The following is a 15261-nucleotide window of genomic DNA, read 5'->3' on the forward strand; positions in this document are numbered from 1 at the left end:
GCTGAGCTGCTCATACTCTGCCTGTTTTGTTTTCCACTGTCCCTCCCCCCGCCCTGCAGATGATTGATCAGGGCTTGATCCTGCAGGACGGCTCCTACTTTCGAGACCTCTGGAACATCCTGGATTTCATCGTGGTGGTGGGAGCGCTGGTGGCTTTTGCCTTGGCGTAAGTGGCTGTCATCCTTGTCAGCTCTTTACCTTCCCTTGGCTGGGGTGGGAGGAGGAGGCATTTGTGTGTTATGGCTGCTACTCCCTGATTTCTATTTTTTTTTTCCCATTTCTCTGCACCCTTCAGTTCTGCTTCTGGGATGTCTCCTGGCAGCAGTGTCTGGCTGCTCCAGAGATGTATTTCTTCTTGTTTCTCAAATGCTGGTGAGCAAGCAGGCAGGGGCAAAGCAAGGCAAGCAGGAGATGCTAGGATGAGATTGGTGGTGAAAGTGGTCTTGAGAGAGGACAGAAGAGGCTGTTAGAGGGGGGAACAGGTGGCAGAGCTGGAGTTACCTGCTTCACATTCTGGGGCTCACAGAGACAGCAATAGCAGCTGTCTGCGAGGTGGAGCTGTCCTCTGAAAGTTAGTGCTGGAAATGATACCTCTGGTGGGTGGCTTTTCCTCTGCTCCAAGGGGAAGCACTGCCCCAGAGCCCTGCAGAGATGGGAATGCAACTGGTGGGGGTTGTGCTCACTCCCTCTGCAGCGTTGTGCTGAGGACAGGGTTCTGTGTGTTTGCTCTGGAGCATGTCCCCGCTGAGCATCACCTTCCAGCTGGGCTCTGCTGCTGAGCTTGTGGCACTTGTGTGTCCTCCTGCATAGAGTGGCTTGGTGTCTGTGGTGCCCATGTCATGGAGGGCAGGAGCACGTGGGGATGAGCTTCGTGCCCCTCTGCCCTACTCTGTGCTGTCAACTAGGTCAGGTGATGCAGTGTGAGCACAGGGAGCTGCTGGTACCCAGAGAGTGGGTGCCAATGTGACGCTCAAGGGACAAGGGGCACCCCCTGGTCCCCAGGGCCATGGTGCCCCATCAGTGCCTGTGGAAGGAGAGGAGAAGAGAGGAGAGGCTCACACTCCTTTGTCACACTGTTGTTCTCTCTTTGTGCCTTTGTCACTGGTGGCAGTGGTGTTAGTGCCGATGAGAAGGGAGGGCCTGGCAGCCACGCAGACTGGAGCCCTGTCCTTGTCCAGGTACCGTGCCAGGCTCTTGGGGTGGCTGGGTCTGAGCCCCGAGGCCACTTGATGGATTACAGCCCATAATCCATCCCTCCCATCCTACCCCAGGCCAGGTGGCAGCTCCTTCCCCTTGCTCTCACCCACTTGCACCCTCCCTGGCTCATTGCTTTTGCCTTCCTCACCCTCCTCACCCTTTCCTTGCCCAGTGCTTGCAGCCACTGCTCTCTCTTCAGGAAGAGCACAGGAGAATTCAGCTTGCTCGGCACAGGGATGAATCAGCCCCTGGGCAGGGCAGGGGGATGACCACAGACCAGCATGGGGCAGGTCCTGCTGGCTTTGAGCACCAAGTAGGCACCCAGACTACAACGAGGATGGACTGAGCATCTCCAGGGTCTGGCTGATCTCCTCTCTGCCAGGGCAGCCCCTCAGAGCATGTCTTGTGGGGGCTCAAGGGCATCAGCAGCCTGAAGATGTGCTGGGTGGTTTCAGGGTCTTTAGGAGGACAAGGAGGATTTTTCCTTCTAAGGCATCTTTCATCATGTTTTTTTGATGGCTGGATGATCATAGCTCAGCTTGCTCCTGGGTGGATGAGTGTTCTCAACACCACTAACAATACCATAATTACCATAATTGGTGCTTACTGTCCCCTTGTCTCCACCCCACAAAGGTGACACAGTTCTTGGGATGGCCCCTGGAGCTGGCAGTGTCTCTGCCTGACAGTGCCAAACATGAAGGGAAGCTACAGTGCCCCTTTGAGTCTTGCTTGCCACCTGCCTGCCTCCACCCAGCCTCCCAAAGGAAAGAAATGTCCCTCTGGCCATGGGGCAGCTGAATTCTCGAGGGCGAGCACCCCCTTCAGCCACAGCACTGAACTCCCTCCCATGGAAAGTACCTTTGCATCTCCACATCCTTTTGCAGCAAGTATTTGTGTCTCCTGCCCACTCGTGTAGCCATAGCTGGCTAGATACTGAGTCACCTGTGATGTGGATGAGGGCTCTCTATAATGTAAACCTGCGGGATTGTCCCTCTCCCCCACAGCTGACAGTGGCTCCTGCTGGGGCAGGTGATCTCAGGGCTTCAGAGGTGAGGGGAACAAAGGAACCACAGCAATTTCCAGTGGGTTTATACATTATGAAGCAGTTATAAGGACACTTTCCTCTCCCCATGGCAGCCTGCTGCCAGTGCTGCTCCGGGGACGTTTGCCAGCTACATGCATCCCAACCTGTCACCCACCCTATCATGATCTCAAGAGGAAAACTCTGGTGATGACATCTGTATCCCTCTCCTTTTCTTTTCCTTCCCTCTTTGATGTGGGGCTGGGGTGGATATAGCTTCCTTCTACCCTCCTTACCTCCACAGCACTGGGTGGACAAAGTGGTACCTGTGGAGTGGCTGTGGTGATTATGTGGGTGAGAGTGGCTGGTGACCAGGTCCAGCACTTCCTGGTTGAAGAAGTGCTGGGACATGCTGTGCTGTTTGAGTTTTCCACCCCTTTTGCCTCCTGTGTGTGGTTCAGCTTTCCTGTGGGGGTCCTGGATAGCTGTGGGAACAGCAGGAGGTCTTTGAGCTAGTCCAGCAGTGCTGGCATCATCTTGCTGGGCTGTTGGTACTGCATCCAAATCATCAATAAGCAAGTGGCCACCCATAAAGCCATCTCCTCGTGTGCCATGGCAGCTTGTCCACTGCGCTATCAGAGCCCATCCATCTCAAGTGGGAGGCTGTCTTGGCCCGTCTGAAACTCACCACGGGGAAAGCGACAGTGTCAGTCACATGCAGCCAAAATAAAAAGCCTGATGCACAACTCTAAATCTTCCAAGAGTTCAAATCAAATTAGCTGAAAGAACCAGAACCAGAACTAAAGACCCTGCTTGCTTTGGCCTCCCGTGGCACACTCTGAGGAGGCATTGCCGAGAGGAGAAGATGCCTGTGGGATTGCAGCAGCTGGAAAGGCTGAGTGATGGAAAGGTTGGTGGAAAGGCTGAGTAGTCAGTGTGCAGCTCTTGTTGTCTTACCTGGTGAGCAAAAGCAGGAGTTGCCACAGAAGGCCAGTGAAGCTGCTAAAGGGTCTGGAGAGCAGGTCTTATGAGGAGCAGCTGAGGGAACTGGGGTTGTTTAGCCTGGAGAAATGGAGGCTGAGGGGAGTCCTTCTTACTCTCCACAACTGCATGAGAAGAGATTGGAGTGAGGTGAGGGTCGATCTGTTCTTCCAAGTAACAAGAGGCAGGACAAGAGGAAATGGCCTCAAGTTGCACCAGGGAAGGTTTAGGTTGGATATTAGGAAAGGTTTTGTCAGCAAAAGAGTTCTCAAGTTCTAGAACAGGCTGCCCAGGGCAGTGGTGGAGCTCACATCCCTGGAGGCCTTTAAAATCTGTGTAGATGTGGTGCTGAGGGGCATGGTTTAGTGGTTACCTGGCAGTGCTGGGTTAATGGTTGGACTTGATGATCTGAAAGATCTCTTCCAGCACAACCAGTTCTGTGATTCTCCACCCAGAGGTACCCAGCAGAGGTGCCTCTTTCTTTGCTGAGGAGCATCTCCTTGTGCCTCTCGGCACTGGTGTTTGGAAGCAACAGACCCTGTGTGCTGCAATATAACCCAATGTGACAGCTGGGACAGAGCCCTGGTATCCCATCACAGAAGTGCTGCAGAGTTAATCTCCCACCTTTTCAACACACCTTCCACCTCTTTCATTGACATGCAGCCAGGCTATGGGGTTGTTTTTATGGCTTTTAAGAAATGTTTTACTTTGTAGGCTTTTGGGTTTATCTGGAGGCCTTGTAGTCCACCATAGCTTGTCCAGTCAGATATCCTACTGGGTTTCAGGAGATCCCACACCGTGCCTCAAGCTCTTAATTGGTGGGTTTCTTGCTGGAGGTGATTTGTCAGAGCTAGTCTGTTGACATGATAATTATTGTGGTCTTGCAGATGTGCTCCCTCAGAGGTAGCTGCCTGTGGCTACTTGGGGCCGAGCCTTGAGGTACCTCCCCAGCTCTTGGCTTGAGGTGATAGAATGAGAGGAATTGGCCTGAAATTGTGCCAGGGGAGGTTTAGGTTGGATATTAAGAAAAATTTCTGTACTGAAAGAGTGGTCAGGCACTAGAACAGGCTGCCCAGGGAAGTGGTGGAGTCACCATCCCTGGAGGTGTTTGGGAAACGCGTGGACATGGCATTTCAGGACATGGTTTAATGGGCATGCTGGTGTTGGGTTAATGTTTGGACTAGATGATCTTAGAGGTCTTTTCCAACTGAAACAATTCTATGATTCTGTGCACCCCACCTGCTGTTGCCTATTGTCCCACTGTCCCCGAGTTCCTCTTGCAGGAGGGTTTTCACTATGCAACCCCCTCTGACAACCTCCATCAGGAAGGGCAGGAGCTCCCAGCTTGCTGGATGGGTTCCTCCCTGAAGGTAAAGCCCATTGTGGAGGACACAACATGGTCTACTCATCATGCCTTTCAATCCAGGTGTGGGGTGGCAGTCAGCTGCCCCAGAGGCTGCAGTTGTCCCAGTGCAGCTCCCCCAACGCTTTTCTTACCTTTTTCCTCTCTTCTCTCTTTTTCCCTCTCTCTGTTGATGCTATTTGGTGGCTGCTGGGCTGGATCACCGACAGGAATGCTTTGGGGTAACTATGACAGATGGGTCACCCTGGGGTGCCAACCTGGGGAGTGCCAGGGTGGGGGGCGGGTGCAGGCGAGTGTCCATCTGTCTGATGCCTCTGCTGACCCTTAGCTGTGTTCCTAGAGACCGCAGTATGCTGCAGAGATGGTGTGAAGCATGGTGGGGGGAGCAGGACACAGGGAAGTTGGTGTCACCACAGAGCTGAAGGCTCTGCGCCAGTGGGGGCTTTGCCTGCACTGCCCTTAAAGGGCATGGGATGTGGTTCAAGCTAAGCTCAAGGGGCTGAGATGAGCTTGGTCTCAACTATAGACACAGCAAGGCCAGGCTTTCTTCCAGGTGTTATCCATCCCATATTTGTGTTGGACCCCAAACAAATATACAGGAGGTTTCCTGAGGTATGAAGAGGTTCCTCCTGAGCAGACGTAAAGCAGTACAATTGAGTTGTCCTTGGTAGCAGCTTGCACTAACTGAGCACTGCCATCAAAGCCTCACCCTAACCCTAAGCTGGATGCCCCAGCCTGCAGTCAGATGCCCCAGCTACTTACCCAGGCCCTGACACTGGACAAAACAGGAGATGGGAGATATAAAGTGGGTCTTGGGGCTGTTGGTACAGTTGCTTCCCCTGCACTTGTGGGGCTATGCTCCCAGAGAAGACTATTAATTAGTGGTTTTGTTTACATCTCTTAATGATTAAGACCATTATTGTGCTCCCTGTTGCATTAACCTTCAGAAAGGAGCTGTGTAATTTGGAGCATCTGTTATTGTAAGTCATTTCCTTATTGCTTTCTCAGGGTGCTGGGTGGATACAAACTGTGCCACCTTCACCAGCACCTCTCTTCTCCATCCTTGGATCCAGCTCTTGGGCTTCAGTTAAAAGATAAGGGAAAAAAAACCCTCATATTGTGGGTGGGATTAACCACCATGCTCATGAAATGAGGGTCAAGATGGCTTTTAGTGCTGCTTTTCTAAATAATCCTGATAGTACGTTCTCCCTCCCTCAGCTGACTTGGGGTGGAGGCAGCTGGATAGGGAAGAGAGGGCTGAGGTGTGAGATGAAAGACTAGGCTGATCGAGTCGGGTAGCACTGATGGAACGTGGCAGAAAGCCTTAAGAGACAGGATTTGTGCAAAGAAACCAAGCTAAGAGCAGGTCCTTCCCTAGGCGAATCTGAGGGGAGAGGTGCCAGCGCTGAGGAGGAGAGGGACTGCTCCATTTTTCATCTCTGCCAGCTGTCAGCACATGTGGTGGAGGAAACTCCTTTGGGTGGGCTGAGCACTCGGCAATCACACTTTTGTGATTGCTGATTCTCCCCTTCCCATCCTCATGCATGCTGGGGTGGGGTGTGTTGTCAGCTGATGAAAATCCCTGAGCTTCAAGCACAGGTCTGCAAGGTCATTGTCTCTTCACTTCATTTCTTGGTCCATGTGCCTCCCTCCAACGTGGTAGGACCAACAAAGGCCGGGATATCAAGACCATCAAGTCTCTCCGTGTGCTGCGAGTCTTGAGACCCCTGAAAACCATCAAGAGACTGCCCAAGCTGAAGGTAATGATCCCACCTCCTGCCTTCCATCTGTCTTCTCCAGCATGGACTGGTGGGTGCAGGGACCACACACATAGATTTGCTTGTGAGACACGAGCAAATAACTTCCAAAGCATTCGCTGTGGTTTAGGAGCCCCATTTTCAAGCAACATCCTTCAGGTTCCTTCATAGTTGGAGGTGAAAGGAGTTACTGCAAGCAAGCCTGGAGCTCTGCAAGGTGTCAGAGTTAGTTCCTTTACCAGGGAAAGTGAGTCTGGAGCAGGCAGAAGGCTGCGAAGCCCAGATGCTTTTCAGATAAAATAAGCTGCCCTGGTTTGGAGGAGCTCAAATTTCTTTCTAAAGTTCATCATCTTTCCCTCCAGAGCAGCCTGCAAACAACAGGATTTGTGTGCTGTGCTGGCATGGTATTGCACCAAAGCAGGATTGCCCCCACAAATAGAGAGATTATTTATGCAGCACAGGTAGGATTATGGATTTCCCACCTTAGCTGGTGGAGTAGAGCCAGAAAGGAGTAAGAAGCTGAGGAAGCCCTGAGATTTTTGCACAAGATAATTTTTGGCTGATGGATAACACCCAGGGTGCACCTCAGAGACATGAGTTTTGACCCCAGCTCTTCTTCCCAATCAGTGGATGGATGACCCTGTGTCAGTTCATTTCTGGACACCTCTGTCTTCACCAGGAAGTAGGAATAAGGACATTTCTCTCCTTCTTAAACTGCTGTGAGAAGGAGGGCTGAGAGCACAGCCTGGGAGGTGCTGCTGCCACAAGAGGAAATTTGCTCTGCCTTGTTATTTGGGATGATGTGAAACAAAAAAGTGTTTACTAATTGGTCCTGAGAGCTGCTAATTGCATCATCAGGGCTGTCCCTTGTCTGCTGACCTGGTTGCAGAGAACATTGGAGGATATAAATATCCATCTTTGCTGCTGTCTTGGGGGCTGCTTGGTGTCCATGTCTGCAGGGGTGTACTCTGGGTGCTAAACTCAGTCATGAAATAGCCCTTTGATGAAGAGAAGGCCCAGGTCTTCCCTCTCTTCCACCCCAGGAGTAGAAAGTGTCTTTCTCAGTGCTAGTCTTGAGGAAGCTTTTGATCTTGCCCTTTGCCAAAACTGTTGGTTCCCCATGGTGAGCCGTGCCTTCTCCTACAGGCCGTCTTCGACTGTGTGGTGACTTCCCTCAAGAACGTCTTCAACATCCTCATTGTTTACAAGCTCTTCATGTTCATCTTTGCTGTCATTGCTGTCCAGCTCTTCAAGGGGAAGTTTTTCTATTGCACTGACAGCTCTAAGGACACGGAGAAGGACTGCATGTAGGTGCCCTGTACAGTAGGTCCAATCTGCTGACAACTTTGGCAAAGGCAGGGTGCTGCCTGGGTTCCTTGGTCATGACTAGCTCTTGGCCATAGTCTCTTGGGGTGGATGTCTCGGGCTGATCCTTTTTCCCATTGCTCTATCAGCACTGTACATCCTTGCATGGGATGCAGGATGCAGAGCCCTCTATTTTGATCCTGTTCTCTTTTCTCCCTTCCCCCAGTTGTTATACACCTTTTCCTCATGTCTCCCTCTGGTGTCTGTGTCCCCACCACGCACACATGCTGTCCCCAGGTTTTAAAACTGCTGTCTCATAGTCTGGCAGCCTAAAACCCAAGGTCACTGTTCTCTCTACACCTTGCAGAGGCAACTATGTGGATCATGAGAAGAACAAGATGGAAGTGAAGTGCCGGGAATGGAAGCGCCATGAGTTTCACTACGACAATATCATCTGGGCTTTGCTCACCCTGTTCACAGTCTCCACGGGCGAGGGTTGGCCCCAGTGAGTATTCTGTTCCATTCACCCCCCTTGCATTATGGTGGACGTGTCCCCATTGGGGTGGTTGGGTTAATAACTGGCAACAGCCAGGTGGGAGTGAGAGAGAGACTGCTGCTGGGCAGGAAGGAGAGGAAGAATGAGAAATTATGGCAGGGCAAAAGAACTTTAGGTCCCCAATATAAAGCTGGAACTGTGGCTGCTGTTAGTTTCTTCCTGGGGGCATAAGTGATCATAGAATTATAGAATTATTTAGGTTGGAAAACACCTCAAAGACCATCAAGTCCAACCTGTCACCCAAGACCTCATGACTACTAAACCATGGCACCAAGTGCCACATCCAATCCCTTTTTGAACACCTCCAGGGAAGGGGACTCCACCACCTCCCTGGGCAGCACATTCCAATGGCTAACAACTCTCTCTGTGAAGAACTTTCTCCTCACCTCAAGCCTAAACTTCCCCTGGCACAGCTTGAGATTGTGTTCTCTTGTTCTGGTGCTGGTTGCCTGGGAAAAGAGACCAACCTCCGCCTGTCTACAACCTCCCTTCAGGTAGTTGTAGAGAGCAATAAGGTCTCCCCTGAGCCTCCTCTTCTCCAGGCTAAACAACCCCAGCTCCCTCAGCCTCTCCTCATAGGGCTTGTGCTTGAGGCCTCTCCCCAGCCTCATTGCCCTTCTCTGGACATGTTCAAGTTTCTCAATGTCCTTCTTAAACTGAGGGGCCCAGAACTGGACACAGTGCTGATGAATGGTCCCTTCTCTTCTGTGGCTCTGAGGTATGTGTTATCTCAAGACCAGAGGACTAGCCCTTACTTCATGCCCATGTAAGCTTGGGCAATTTTCTTCTCTGTAGTGAAGCACTGGAAAATCCATTTTCCACCAGGGGCCCAAGCAAAGCAGCATAAACCAAGCTCTAGTCACTTGGGAGCGTTGTCCTTGTGAAGCACACTAAGGCAAAGGTTTATCTTACCGTTGTTGCAACTGTGGACAAAAGGGGTCCCACGAGAAGTGCCATGTGGTGGCAGTCCTGATGGGCATATCTCTGGTTGCTTTTCTTCTCCTGTCTGCCCACAGGGTGCTGCAGCATTCAGTGGATGTGACTGAGGAGGATCGCGGGCCCAGCCGCAGCAATCGCATGGAGATGTCCATTTTTTATGTTGTCTATTTTGTGGTCTTCCCTTTCTTCTTTGTCAACATTTTCGTGGCTCTCATCATCATTACGTTCCAAGAGCAAGGAGACAAAATGATGGAGGAGTGCAGTCTGGAGAAGAATGAGGTAGGGTCTGGGGAGGGCGGAAGAGGACGTTTCCATGTGTTCTCTGCAGTTTGGGAGCTTGGAGCTTCCTAGGTGGTGAAAAGGTGTAAGAAAGCCATGAGCCACCTGCCTGCCCAGCCCATGAAGGAGAGCAGCGTGGCAGCCATCAGCCAGGGTCTGATCTGTGCCGTTGTATTCCAGCGGGCCTGTATTGACTTTGCCATCAGCGCCAAGCCCCTCACGCGGTACATGCCCCAGAACCGGCACACCTTCCAGTACCGAGTCTGGCACTTTGTGGTCTCCCCATCCTTCGAGTACACCATCATGGCCATGATAGCATTGAACACTGTGGTGCTGATGATGAAGGTGAGCCTGTCAGAGTGAGCCTGTCCTCTTTGGGAAGTGTAAGGTATTTTGGTTGTTTCTAAGAGATGCTTTGAGACAGTCTGAGCATGTATGCCCTTGACATAGGCACTTAAAACACCACATGCCCCAAACTGGAGGCAAGATTGATACTCCCTAAATGAGATGACCCAGACTGTCTGGATCTCTTAACTGCAGCAGAAAGATTTGAGTTTACTCTATGATTCCTTCTTAGAAGGATCAGCAGCTGTCCTAGAAAAAGGGGTAAAGAGGGGATGGTCTTGATACATTCAGAGCAAGGAATATGGACCAACACAGGTCTTTCTGGGACAGATATCAGCCAAGAGGCTGGCAGGCTCCCTCCTGGCTAGCAATGTCTCTCTCTTTCTATCAGTACTACTCTGCTCCTTACACCTATGAGCTGGCCCTGAAGTACCTGAACATCGCATTCACCATGGTGTTCTCTTTGGAGTGTGTCCTCAAGATCATTGCTTTTGGCTTCCTGGTGAGTGGCTGCTCCTGTTCTTGATGAGGATGTTAATTTGAGGATATTAATTTGGGCTTTGGCAGCACACAGGCCACAGAGAGAAGGTGTTAATAATGTGAGATTGTTGCTATTTATTTTGGGTCCCAGACTGAGAGCTGCTTTTAGGTTGGAATGGCTTCTTTGGTTCCCATTGAACTTCCCACTGCTGGATGCTGGTGGAGGAAGCCACACTGTTACTTGACTTTTTGCCTAGTTTCTCTGGTCCTCTGGTGCCGTGCAACTGTTCTGCTGAAGCTACTGCCATCATGTTGGTAGCTGTGATTCCTTGTCCTACAGAGCACTGAGATGCTGGTACGTTGCTGCTCTTGGGCTGTATCAGTTGGACCAGACCTGATCAGCAGTGAGATTTCCCTGCCTAATTCACAGGCTCAAGTCCTATCGATTAAGATCTGAAGCCATGGACTCCCTTTTCTTCAGCTGCCCTGCTGCTTATGAGCAACTGTCAGATTTGCTCTTTCATAGTTTCTTTCCTGTTTCTAATCTATACTGGGAGATGAGGTCCACTAGCAGGAGGGTTTCTGGTCACCCTCCCTTCTCTCAGCAGCACCAGCTATGGTCAAGTCTGATCTTGCACCAGCTGCTACACAAACATCAGGGGCTGAGATGGGTCTGGGCGCGGAGAGCAGAGCAAAGCCACCTCATGTCTGTGAAGGTTGGCATGATGAACTGTTGCAGCCTGACCAGGACTGGCTGTGGCTGCTTTTCGAACTCCCATTCACCAGGCCAGCCTGTTGGGTGGGTGAGTCATCTCCCAGGAGAAGTTGCTTGCTGCAGACATGCTCAGATCTGTCACTGTCTCAGACACAGGACAGTGATCCACACTGTGGCCGCATACAAATGGGCGGCAAGGTGTCTGTTGCCATCACCATTGTCCATAAGCAGCCTCGGTTCACAGCCCAGCTCCCTTCAGACCTGCCATTCCCAAGCCCAAATCCACGTTCCCTCTCTCCTTTCTCTCGCAGAATTATTTCCGAGATACCTGGAACATCTTTGACTTCATCACGGTCATCGGCAGCATTACGGAGATCATCCTGACCGACACCAAGGTGAAGCAGGGGCTGGGAGCGGCGGGGTGTGCTGCTGCGGGGGGTGGGGAGCTCCCACCTCCCTCTGACCCTCTTCATCTCCTCCCAGCTGGTGAACACCAGCAGCTTCAACATGAGCTTCCTGAAGCTCTTCCGGGCTGCTCGGCTCATCAAGCTGCTGCGCCAGGGTTACACCATCCGCATCCTGCTCTGGACGTTCGTGCAGTCCTTCAAGGTAAGCCACAAGCGCCCCTGGTCCCCTCCCAGGCCATGGTGCTGGGCTGCTGCTTCCCAACGCAGGCTATTCTCAAGCTCTTGCTGACTCGTTGACTTGTAGGGGAGATGGATCAGCACAGCTTACCTGCTCGCTGTGCGTTTTGTATTCCTCTGGAGCTGGACCTGTGCTAACTGAGATGACTCATTTGCTTCTCTTGCAGGCCCTCCCCTATGTCTGCCTCCTGATCGCCATGCTTTTCTTCATCTACGCCATCATTGGCATGCAGGTGAGCACAGACATCTCAGTGTGCATCCTGCTGGCACGGACAGGCTGCACCAGCATGTCCTCAGCATTATGCACAGCAGCCAGCCTTGTGCCTGCCTGTCATTGCTTCAGTCAGTCACCGTGTCCAGGAAGGTCCCGAGGGTGGAACAGCTTGTTTAAGAGCTGCAGAGCCTCATGCCCTGGGGGAGCTGCCACAGCCTTGTTCAGTCAAACTCCACAGCTGCCTTCCCAACTTGTACCCTTGGAGATGTGGCCTTGGGGGCTCAGCTGATGATTCTGTGAGGCAGCTGCTTTCAAATTGCCCTCTCTTCATTTAGAAATCACACCCTATGACCAAGTCCCTAGCAGCCCCAAAAGATGGATTTCATGCCTGAGGGATCTGGTGAGCAGCCTTCTGCTTTTCCTGTCCGAGAAGACAGATCATGGTGGTGATCCCTGCAGCTTGCCCATCCACCTTGTCCCTCTGCATAGGGGCACTGTGATGATCTGCTTGGGTTGTTGCACAATGACCTACCAGGTGAAGGGAGGTCTGCAGAGCATGGCAAGATGTGAGCTTTCCAGGCTCCAGCTGGTAAATAAGAAGCATGTGAGCTAAACCTCTCAGCTCCACACGTGCCGTGGGGCTGGCTGGGTTCTGCGATGACTAAATCCCACACTGAAGCTCTGACAAAGCATCTTCAACTCTGAGCACCTGGGCTCTGGAGCTTCCTAAGGAGCAAGCTGCCACAGCATCCAGCACCGCTGCCCGCCACGCTCTGCCAGCACAGGCAGATTTGGGGGAGAAAGCAGGCAGTGCGGCATCCCCACACTCAGGCTGCTTGGCTGTGCTGCTCCTGTGTCTCTTCCACCTCCTCTCTCCCACCTTGAGAGTTTCTAATCCCAAATAGTCCCCCTGTTAGAATAGAATAGAATAGAATAGACCAGACCAGGTTGGAAGAGACCTTAGAGATCATTGCGTCCAACCCATCATCCAATACCACCTAATCAACTAAACCATGCAATCAAGCACCCTATCAAGTCTCCTCCTAAACACCTCCAATGATGGTGACTCCACCACCTTCCTGGGCAGCCCATTCCAATGGGCAATCACTCTCTCTGTGTAGAATTTCTTCCTAACCTCCAGCCTAAACCTTCACTGGTGCAGCCTGAGACTGTGTCCTCTTGTTCTGGTGCTGGTTGCCTGGGAGAAGAGACCAACCCCTGCCTGTCTACAACCTCCCTTCAGGTAGTTGTAGAGAGCAATAAGGTCTCCCCTGGCCTCCTCCTCTCCAGGCTAAGCAACCCCAGCTCCTTCAGTCTCTCCTCACAGGGCTGTGTTCCAAACTCCTCACCAACTTCGTTGCCCTTCTCTGGATGCATTCCAGCAAGTCAACATCTTTCCTAAACTGAGGGGCCCAGAACTGGACACAGGACTCAAGGTGTGGCCTAACCAGTGCTGAGTACAGGGGCAGAATGACCTCCCTGCTCCTGCTGGCCACACTGTTCTTGATACAGGCCAGGATGCCATTGGCCCTCTTGGCCGCCTGGGTTGGTCTTGGCCTCTCTGTCCTACACCTCTCAGCACTGGCTCCAGGTGTTCTTGGTGCTAAACAGCCACCCTCTGACTCAGCCCCCCCCTCCTCCCCCCCATCCCTGCCATGTGGTAGTAGCTGATTTTTTTTTATTTTATTATTTTTTTTAACACCATTGTGAACAAATCCCCAAGCAGTAAAGTCTGTGGGCGTTATTGGAGCAAAATAGCTGGAGGCAGAAAATATTCCACAATTACACATTCCCAAAAAACCTGTACAGGGGGGGAAAAAAAAATAAATACATATATATACACTCTGCAGATGGTGTATTTTTAGGTTCACAGAAAGTGGAATAAATATTTAACATAACAATAGCACTTTTTTTTTTCTATTTGAGGCACTCTGTGATCGTTTCTTGTGTCCTATCGTGGCCTTGGCTTAGGGTCTTTACTAGGATATTGTCCCCATCTGGGGTTTCCTGGCCTCTTTTGGCTCTGAGGATGGTAGTCCTACCTGCCAGATGAGGAAAGGCTTTGAGAAGAGAAGGCTGTGGACCGTGGTGCATAAAGGGTGGCTACCAGGAGGATGGAGACTCCCTTTTTACAGTGAATCCCATGGGAAAGGCAAGGGGCAATGAGTACAAGTTGCTGCTGGGGAGATTCTGACAGGACTGCAGAAGAAAATGTTTTGCCATGAGAGCAGTTGAGAGATTGGACTCATCTCCCAAGGGAAGCAGTGGAATCTCCTACACTGGACAGTTTTAAGACTCAGCTTGACAGGGTGCTAGGCCAGCTTATTTCAACTACAGTCACCTGGAAAGGTTGGACCAGATGATGCTTGGGGTCCCTTCCAACCTGGCATTCTGTGATTCTGTCTGGCTTTCTGTGGTGGGTCAGCAGCTGGTCTGTTCCTTCCTTCCTTGAGCCCTCCTCTATCCTGTTTGCAGCACTGTGCCAGTCTCCCCTGTCAGTGGGCATAAAGTTGAACATAGAAAGTTCCATCTAAGCAACAGAGGGAACTTCTTTGGTTTGAGGGTGGCAGAGCACTGGAACAGGCTGCCCAGAGAGGTTGTGGAGTCTCTACCTCTGGAGATATTCAAAACCCTCCTGGACTTGTTCCTATGTGATCTGCTTTAGGTGATCCTGCTTTGGCAGGGTGATCGGACTTGAGGATCTTCAGAGATCTCTTCCAACCCCTACCATTCTGTGATCATGAACCATTCCCCCACCAAGGCTAAAGCTCATAGGAGTTTTCTGGACCATGACCCAGCACCCACCCAGAATGGTGCAACTCATCCCTGCACCTCCAGTGCCCATGGAACTGCTGGGTGCTGTGTGGTGCTCAGATGCTGCCTGTAGCACAGCAGAGGGATGAATGTGGAGCAGTTGGATGCAGCTGATCCCAAGTCCTCTGTGCTCCTGTTTCCATGGCATCCCAGCCTCTCTCAGCCTTTACTGCCCACTGCAAATCCTTGCTGAGAAGAAGAGTCTCTTTCCCTGCTCAGGGCCAGCTCCTTGGTGCACTGGCTGTGTGCTTAGGTGTGTTTCCATGGAAGACTGCACAGGAGAGAGGATGTCAGATGCTTGGGGAGCTGGGTATGCCCACAGCGATGGACCTGGCACAAGACAGGTCCCTGTCGTGTGCCAAGGTAAATGTGCAGCTGATTCATGGCCACTGATCTCTTGCCTGAATAACTGAGTCCTTTTTCTCCCTCCCACAGGTTTTTGGCAATATCAAACTCGACGAGGAAAGCCACATTAACCGTCACAACAACTTCCGCAGCTTCCTGGGCTCCCTCATGCTCCTCTTCAGGTGAGCAACCACAGGAGAATCCTTGGGCAGCATTTCTGGGTGCAGGCTGGGCAGGTTCTCATGGCACACTCTTTGGTGGAGGTCATCTTTTGGTGCTAGAGACCAACTGGGAAAGCACATGGCC

The 15261-nt window shown here is 51.7% G+C and overlaps 1 protein-coding gene across 1 annotated transcript in view; it reads left to right on the plus strand.

Moving 5' to 3' along the window:
• Nucleotides 1-15261, plus strand: part of CACNA1E (calcium voltage-gated channel subunit alpha1 E) — a 136899-nt gene that overhangs the window by 99867 nt on the left and 21771 nt on the right. The window contains 11 exon segments of the mRNA XM_068141457.1: nt 60-166; nt 6226-6322; nt 7466-7626; nt 7992-8129; nt 9197-9398; nt 9579-9743; nt 10135-10245; nt 11250-11333; nt 11422-11547; nt 11750-11815; nt 15046-15137. Of these exon segments, the coding sequence (XP_067997558.1) occupies nt 60-166; nt 6226-6322; nt 7466-7626; nt 7992-8129; nt 9197-9398; nt 9579-9743; nt 10135-10245; nt 11250-11333; nt 11422-11547; nt 11750-11815; nt 15046-15137 (1349 nt within the window).

The sequence above is a fragment of the Melanerpes formicivorus genome, unplaced genomic scaffold, assembly GCF_026170545.1.
Source record: "Melanerpes formicivorus ecotype bairdi unplaced genomic scaffold, bMelFor1.0.p_v2 SCAF_7, whole genome shotgun sequence".
In the NCBI taxonomy this organism is placed as follows: Eukaryota; Metazoa; Chordata; class Aves; order Piciformes; family Picidae; genus Melanerpes; species Melanerpes formicivorus.